General features: G+C 38.4%; 1 protein-coding gene across 2 annotated transcripts; it reads right to left on the bottom strand.

The window, feature by feature from the left end:
* Positions 1 to 313: 313 nt before the first annotated feature.
* Positions 314 to 8,337, bottom strand: LOC108416242 (nuclear factor 7, brain-like). 2 transcript variants are annotated; one of them, XM_037541157.1, is made up of 6 exons: positions 6,362 to 8,337; positions 5,871 to 5,966; positions 5,506 to 5,736; positions 3,284 to 3,297; positions 2,869 to 2,987; positions 314 to 1,011 (listed from the first exon to the last, which is right to left on the bottom strand). In XM_037541157.1, exons 1-6 carry the CDS (start codon positions 6,764 to 6,766, stop codon positions 467 to 469), a joined length of 1,410 nt encoding a protein of 469 aa, XP_037397054.1. In that variant the 5' UTR covers positions 6,767 to 8,337; the 3' UTR covers positions 314 to 466. The 2 variants fall into 2 exon arrangements, with proteins under 2 accessions (XP_037397054.1, XP_037397053.1); XM_037541156.1 differs by having other exon boundaries at positions 3,284 to 3,306; positions 6,362 to 6,766.
* Positions 8,338 to 9,204: the final 867 nt, after the last annotated feature.

Below are 9,204 nucleotides of genomic sequence, written 5' to 3'. Positions count from 1 at the left end.
GGTTGAGCTCCTGAACCATCAACGCCCATCGCTCAATGCGCTGATCTGCAGAGCGACTTCACGGAGCTGCTCATAACTGGTCACCTTGCTGGACTGACACCCTTCATCAAAAAGCGACTCTTCTCACGCGCAAACCCCACAAAAGTCTGACTGGCGGTTTTTTACTATGAATCTCTGAACCACAGCAGAGCTTTAAAGATCTGATGATGGAGAAAAATGCAGGATGATGGAGAAATAAAATCTCCACTGAAAACGAGTGAAATCTCACTCAGAGAACGTTTCTAATGCTGTCATGATATCAGGAGCCACTCTGTGACACTTTAAACCAGCATTTTATTTCACTCAGACATGTCAGGATGGAGCGGTACAAACACATTATTTAAAATATACATGCAGTGACATATTCTTATGATCATAATTCAGACACTCACTACCTTATAAATGATCATTCTAAGCAGCTTCAGCTTTAACTGTGCTGCTCCACTGTTACTGACGTCTTCACTGGTAAGATCCTCAGAGGATGAACAGAATAATTAGAGAAAAACGGTAAAACCCTCTCAGTGAAGGTGTGTGTTATAGTGTGCAGGTGTGTGTTGGTTAGAAGATCAGTGAAGGTCACTTTCCCCCTGTCCCAGTCCAGCTGCACTCTGACCCTCTGCAGCTTCTCTTTAGGGGTGAAGGAGTGAACTGACTGTCCTGGACAGAGAATCAAGATTTCATTATTGCTTTTATCATAGCCCAGCCTCCACACTGAACCCAAGAAAGAGATTCCTTTTCTTGGTCCAGACTCTGTGATGACACCCAGTGACCAGTAATCACTGTCTCCAACCTGGACGTCCCAGCAGTGAATCCCTGAGTTAAAACCCTCAGAACCCAGAACACACCACCACTTATCAAATCTCTCTGGATTATCAGGAAGTGATGAACTCTGCTTTGTGTTTTCTACAGCAGTGAGATCATCAGACAGGTGGAGGTCTGGATGTGCAGTGTTGGGGTCCAGAGTAACAGGGGCTGAGGAGAGAGAACACAATGAAACATCATGTTTTTCTCTCGTTTCTGTAAATGTTTCACCTCTACAGACTGTTTTCTTTACTGTGAGTGAAACAGCTTTAGAGGTAGATTCCAGAACTCAGATCAACTTTAATCCTGGACTAAATGTTGATGTTCAGTTCAGAGCAGCACTAAAGAGCATGTTCAGTAGTGAGTGGTCATTACAGTCCAGTGACTGATCTGATCTGAGTGCAGCATTTTTCTGTAGGGATTCACTCACAGAGCTGAACTTCCATCAACATCTTCACTCTCACGGACTTTCAGATCATTTTGTGATGCGTTTTATATTTTATTAATTATTACAATAAATTATTATTATAAATTATAAAACAGTCCATTTTCTCTCTCCATCAAATGATCAAAATCTGATCTCCACACATTTCCTGATCCAGTTAATGTGATGCAGATTTAATAATAATAATAATAATAATAATAATAATAATAATAATACATTACTGCAATAGTATTGCATAATTAATGTAATCACACTTTTTAATTAACACATGAAATTAATATTTTAAATATTTTTCTTTTATCAATAGGAGTGAAATTGATTTTTGCCTCGATTTCAATATTAAATATAATTTTATTGTTGTATTTGGATTAAAAGCAAAACAAGTATAAAGTTAAATTTTTTTTAATATTTTGCTGTTTTTTCTTTTACAATAAAAATATAAACAAGTGAAAAAAACAAATTTGTTTTATAAAAATCTGATTTAATCTGATTTATTTCTGTCTTTTTTGGATTCATTTTCTTTTAAAGGTTAAATAATTTCTTTTTTGAGTGACTCCTTTAGACCTAAGCATATTATTCACTTAGATTTAATAATAATAATAATAATAATAATATGAAGAAGAAGATGAAGAATAAAATCCACTTAATATTTCTGTGTAATGTATATAATCTTATAATATAATATAATATTTATGAAAATACTTTTTTACATTAACGCATAAAATTGGTATTTTCATTATATATTTATTTTATCCATTATAAAATTGATATTTACCTCAATGTCAGTATGAAATATAATTTTAATGTTGTATGTTTATTAAAAACACAATAATAAAAAGGTTAAAGTATTAAAATATTGTATTATTTTATTTTAAAATAAAAATATACTAAAAAGTGAAAAAGCACAAATACATTTTTTAACATTGTTCATTTTAATTTGATTCGTTTGTGTTTTGGTCTTTTTTGGATTGTTTGTCTTTTGAAAGTCAAATAGTTTTTTTGAGTGACTTTATTATTATTGTTTCATTTTACTGATTAACATCGTTACAAATATTAGAAAAAAATTTTATTACTGTTTTATTGAAAATTATAAAGTTTTACTATAAATGATAAAATTCTATCTTGATCACATTTTTAATAAATTAATGAAATTGAAGTTTCAAGAGTTTAAAATTCTGTTCATCTTCAATTTATACATAATATTTTTAGTGTTTAATTGGATTAGTAACACAACTACAATTACGAGAAATTATTTCTCATAAATTAAACTTACATGTAAAAATTATTTGACAGAATTAAAAAAGACGTTAAAATTTTATTTTATTTTTTAATCAATTGGATTAAAATCTGATTCTTCTTCTTTAACTGGAGTTTATTTTATCTCCACACTTCCCGTTTGATCTGAGTGAGATTTCTGCACAGTACAGTATTCATACTTTCACTTAAGTACAGTTTCAGTCTCCTTTATACCCCCTGAATAAAGAGAACATGATAACATGTTACTAATAGTTTATAAACAGTGTGTCATTAGTGCAGAAGCAGGCTGTGTGTGAGAGATCAACCCTAAGAGAAACAGAACTTACTGTACTGGAGAACCTCCTGCATGTTCTCCCACACTCTGAACTTCAGGTTGGAAAGGTGCTTCCCAACATTGATCAGAGCTCCTGATGTCTTCTCTGGATCCTTTGGTGTGAGCTGAGCTCTGAGAACAGAAGACTGTGTGAAATATATCACTGTAGAAACTTTACAGCCTGTCATTTATTTCACTAAATATCAATATTTGATCAGATTTATTGTCTGGAGAGTCAATAATTCTGTAGTTTCTGTTAAATAAATATTTCTGCTTCTGTTCTCATCACTACAACATTAACACATGGTCCTTATTCCCCCTCATTTCATTAGAATACACTCATATTTACAATAAACACAATATACTGTAGATTTAATGTAATAATTACTGTAGCATTAGATAAAATGTGTGGTCTGACATTTACTCACTGTTTCTCTGTGGACTTGAAGTTCTGAGAGGGAAACAAAAAGAACACTGTAGTTAAAAGTGAAGAGACTTTTCAGGAGTTTTTCAGATGAAACACACAAACACCAGCAAACAGCCAAGTTAGTTTACCTTCTAAATAACTACTTAATAAAACTCAGTATGTTTGTTATTTATTAATAAATCTAATCAGTCAGATGTTGATAAAGTAGTTTGACTGGATGGATTTTGAGAGGCAGGGACCACAAACTAGACCGACGAGCAAAACGCAAACAAATCCATCAACCAGTCGTCAACAAACAGACGCAGATAAAGATCTAATGAGGCTCACTTGGAAACACGCCTAAGAATTACAGGAGAACCACCAACAACAGAACCAGAGCCAAACTAACAACAAGCAGCAGGTTTGTGGATGATGAGGCGGCAGAGCCGGAACGTTCAGAGGATCCAGGAGAAGCTCCGCTGATGATCAGATACAGAGTCAGAAGATGAGTTTCCTCCCAGCAGAGCTCAGTACTGTACTCTACTTGGTGTCTGTAGCTCAGTGAGCATTAATGAAGCTGTAATAATCGTTTATGGGGCTTCTGGTGTTGTTCACTGTGAAATGTGCTGACTCTGCTAAAGTCAGTGGAGATTAGTGACATGTTGCTAATTCTACTTTGGCTCTCAGTGAATTTGCACTGATTATTAATAGAACTAGAGAATTCAGTATATTAGCTGGACTGTTTTATTAACATCTAATAATGAATAATTTACACATTTGAGTAAATATCGTGTTCTGCAGTCGAGCTTTTTGTTTGTTCTCTGATTTACAGAAACCACACACACCTCTACACACCCAAACACACGTATTCAACGCCTGTTTCTGTTTGCTGATCATCGTGTGGAGGAGACAATTAAAGCTTCCTATTAACTCATCCTGGGATCTTTGGGCTGGCAGAATGTAACGGCTGCCACATCCTTCATATTGCTTACCACCCCAATTCTGCAGCACTATGATATCATTCATTCATGTGGGCACGAGAATTCGAGATGCCCCTCGTTTGCACAAGTCACTTTCAAACTGCAGTGCAGTCGGCTGAGGAGAGAATGAGTGCAAATGAAAACAGGAGCCTTTCAGAGTAAAGTTTCTCCTGAAAAACTGAGTCATTAATAAAATTAATATCAATATCATAACACAACTACACACACAGCAGCTGCAGCTCAGAGATGAACACACACACAAGCGTGTGCAGAGATGTTGTGAAGGGGAGACAGGACACTGGATGGTAGAAGAAAGGGAAGCTCCTTCAGCCTGGTGTCAGTTCATTAGGAAAGTCCCACCTCCAATAAAATGAGCCAATCAGCTTGCTGAGTAAGCGCTAATGAAGCCCCCCTTCTCTGTGGATATACATACATATGCATTAGCCAGAACAAGCTGAAACACTGTTATTGTGTGTGTGTGTGTGTGTGTGTGTGTGTGTGTGTGTGTGTGTGTGTGTGTGTGTGTGTGTGTGTGTGTTATAAACTCTAAAATATTTGCTTTTATCACTGATTTTCAAATATATTTTTTAAAAGTTGATTTGGCTCTTAGTTTCAGTTTCTCCAGACATACAAGACTAGACTCCTCATTCAAAGAGAGAGGAGTCTAGTCTCTTATGACTGGAAATCCCTGCCCAGGGATGTTGTAAAGATGCCATCAAGAGGACAGACTTCCCTATAAGGACTTTGTGTCATTAGCTCTATAAATAACTTCTTACCTTGTGAGTTAAATGAATTCTGATATTTACACTGGAGTTTCATTCATTCCTCAGTTGACATTCACTTTCTGAACTGCAGTGAAATTCATATCAAGACTCATTCTCAGCCCTGCAGTCGACCTGAAGAACTGCTGCTATAAGCATTCTGTATGTTGTGCCTGCGCTGAGTGGACACAGGCTTTACAGAGGTACGCAGAGTTGGTTTGGGTTAATGTAAAGGAGCTTTCTCATTCATGTCAACAGTCTGGCTAATGTTGGTGGAAATCTCAGAAAAGCTCTAATTAGGCTGTAGACAGATCTTCATGGAGATCCTCCCCTTTCATACTAAAACAAGTGACCCACATTTTATTTATTACAACAATAAAGCTGGAAAGAGAAAAGAAGGAGTGTTTTGTATGTGCAAGTAAAAGAAAGAAAGAAAGAAAGAAAGAAAGAAAGAAAGAAAGAAAGAAAGAAAGAAAGAAAGAAAGAAAGAAGGAATTTCTCACCTGTAAGAACAGAACGTCCTCAGCCTCCATCTCCTTCTCTATGTTCCTGATTGTGTCTGAAAGAGCTGAGATTTCTCCATTCATCTCCTCAATCTTCCTCCTCATCATCTGACCCTTCTGCTCCTCTTCCTCCTTCAGTGCAGCTATCCTTGCTGCTTCTTCATCTCTTAGAAACTGGTGAAGCTTCTCAAACTCCTCCTTTATCTGCGTCTCTGTGTGCTGGGCCTGCGTCTGGAATGAGAGACGATTAGGAAACACAAACTCTAACAGATGATCTACAAGCGTTTACCACCTACAGGAGAAGTGGATGCTCATCAGAAACATGACCTCAGCAACATGTTTCACAGTTCAAGATGATGTTTCACCTTAATGTGGGCGGCTGTTTGGTCATAGTCTCGTTTAGCTTCCTCTAAGACTCTCAGATTCTTCTGTAGAGGCTCCAAAGCAGACTTGAGTTTATCCTGGAATCAAACAACAGTTCAGATGAGTGACGTCTAAATGAGTGATGAGTGATCAGTTTAGCTGCTTAAATGTAATAGTTGTCCTACAAACTACAGTTGAATAGAGAATAACAGCAGTTTTACTTTCTGCTTCAGAACTAGAAGAGACTTTTTCATGTTTGTCCAGTGGAGAGTAATTCTGTATTTCTGTAAGTTCACATTTTACATTGACCGTCATAATGAATTTAACAACAGAGCATTTTTCTGACTGATAATTCACTCATGCTGTTTGGCCTGAAACCACACCCACTGACTGACTTCACCTTTAGCATACATGACAGGCTGATCTGGTACTGAACTAATTCAGACTATTAGTTTGTTACATTTAACATTTCAAAATATTTGACGTGTCCTACCTTAAACTCAGTCACAGCTTCATCTACTGGACAGAATTTGTGATTTCTGTGGTTCTTTGAAGTCTGACACACCAAACACACAGGCTGCTGATCATCCAGACAGAAGAGTTTCAGTTTCTCATTGTGCAGAACGCAGAGCCCCTCAGAACCTGCTGAAGATCTCTGACTCCTGCTCTCTAGGAGAGCCTCACACACGTTCTTCAGTACGAGGTTACAGGGAGGATGTTCTTTAGAGGATCTTCTTCTACAGATTGGACATTCTCGAGACCCCTTAGTTTCCCAGAACGTCTGCAGGCAGGTTTTACACACACTGTGGCTGCACGACAGTAGAACAGGATCCCTGAAGATGTCACAGCACACAGGACATGAAAGCTCTTCTTCTGAAAGAGGGTTTCTAGCAGCCATTTCCTCCAACTGCTGCTGTGCTGTTTCTCTGTAATGGCTCCTTCAGTCCAAACTCCACTTTCACTTTCAGGACGTCTGTAATGATCAGAGCAGCTCAGTGGAGAATCAGCCACCGTAGCCCTTCAACCCACTGAGTGAGTTTTAGCTCCTTTCAGAATCACACAGCAAGAAACAAACACATACAGTCACTGTTTAAAAGCTCCTCATTGGCATCTCTGAGTGGAGTGAAAGCAGAATGAAGATCAGAGATACAGGATGAGGTTCACTTCCTACAAGAGTTTGAGGAAGTGTGGAGGAGGAGGAGCTTTGAAAAAGGAGGAGTCAGTCAGATGATCTATACTTATTTCGTGTTTTCTACTCTAGATGGCAGCAGTTCATTAATAACCTGAAACAAGGAGCTCCCAGATGAGTCCAGGTTTCTAAATTATTGGTTCATTTCAGCAAACAGAATCCAGGTCTTATGAGTTAAACAGGTAAACTATGGGGAAAGACTGGCTCTGCTATAAGTATCATGAAGGACCCCCTCTGAACTGGTGAAGTGCAGCAACTCAATGTGGCACAGATTCTACAAGTGGACAGACGATGTCTGGACGCATGTTGAGCTATGTCGCCTGGATAGCCACCCACAGCACTGTGATGTTTATAGGTGCAGGGTCTCTGGTGTGAATGGACCACTCCACCACATCCCTTACCTGCTCAATAGGGGCAAACATGCAGGCCACATCATTCATCCAAACTCCCCAGAATGCTCTTCAAACCAATTCTGGACAATTTGGGCCTGATGTCACGGTGCATTATCTTGCTTGAATATCCCATCATTGTGGGGTCCATGAAGTCCATGAAGGGCTGCAAATGGTCACCAAGCACTGAAATGGTCAATGGCGTGTGGAGTGGAGACCCAACCCATGCCATGAGACCACACCCCACACCAGTATGAAACCCCCACCAGCCTGCACAATGCCTTATTAACAACTGGGGTCCATGGCTTCATGTGGTCTGCACCACATACAAACTCTACTATCAGCCCAGAACAATTGGTACTGTGACTAATCGGACCATGCCACATGTTGCAAGTCCTCTAGGGTCCAGTTAGTAACCTCTATCTATCTACAGACTGCTGTCCCAGAACTTTTGGCATGTCAATGTAAATAGCTGGCAGTTTTGTCCCTTGAAAATGACTCCCTTCCTCTTCACTTCTGTCCTGCTTCCCATAAATACCTGTCCATTTGCAAATAGGCCAACATTATGTGTTTGTAATATGATGGTTTTACAGTTAACATGGTGTAGATCCATTGGTAGCCAGCACTTCCCCTAAATGCCTGCAGAGACCTCTCTCTTCTCAGTGCTGACAAAGAATGAAGGAACTGATCTGGGTCCAGTTCACCCAAAGCGTCTTAGTCTCACAGTAATCTTAACGGGTAGAGAGAGAGTGTTCACTGTGATGCTCGCTCTACGTTTTAACAGTCAGCTTTGTGCTAAGATGCTTTTGGGAAATCCAGCTCTGATGAGTTCAGGAGGTTTTGCTTTGTTCATTATTGCTCCTGAATCAGGTGTGTTTGAACAGGGAAATCATCAAATTGTCCTGGACACCCACCTTCCAACACCGGAGTTGTGCACTCTTACTCTTAGGGAATTCTTAAGTGGTGTAGTCATAACGCAGATCAGTATCGTCAACAGATTTAGATGAAATCTATTTTGTTCTCTGCTTACTGACCCACAAAGCTAAGGATTACAGCACTGAGGTCTCAGAACAATCAAACTTTAAAATCTGACACACAATTTTATTGATTTTTCAAAGTTGTTTTTCATCCCCCAAAGGCAGGAACAGCTGTAGGATCTCCTTTATGGGAAATTATGCAAGAGGGGGTTACATAAAAGGAGAGTCCTGAATCTGATCCCTAAGCCATTTACTATGATCTAAATTCAGTCACTGTATGATCTAAATTCAGTCACACTGTGTGTGTGTGTGTGTGTAATGATTTTGGTGCCAAAATTACTGCATTGAAAAAAGCTGAAAAAACATGTGGCCTGTGCAAAAGTTATGGCACATTGTTATACTTTGTTTTATTTCTTCCAACAGGTTAAACTTAGCAATTAAATATAAATTGTTCAGTAAATCTGTAGGAAAATGCTGTGCTTAAGTTCCCTGTAGAGGATGTGTGAACTTATTTCTACTTAGAAAATAAATTTAACATGTCATTTGGACAGGGGTGCATACAACTGTACATGAAAAGGTGCTTGACATCTGATTTTTTTGTAAATAATACAACCAATGTGCACGTACAGTTAACTTCCAATTAAAGGAGCAATATGTAAGATGACACAACATGGGGCAACATATCACTAGAAAGTTGTGGTGACCACCCCTATCACATAAAAACAAGGAAATGCACAGGCTCTCCTCTAACTTAACAAATACATACAAATACATTAACACT

Source organism: Pygocentrus nattereri, chromosome 9 (assembly GCF_015220715.1).
Source record: "Pygocentrus nattereri isolate fPygNat1 chromosome 9, fPygNat1.pri, whole genome shotgun sequence".
NCBI classification, from domain to species: Eukaryota; Metazoa; Chordata; class Actinopteri; order Characiformes; family Serrasalmidae; genus Pygocentrus; species Pygocentrus nattereri.
This window is presented reverse-complemented; position numbering and strand designations above follow the sequence as displayed.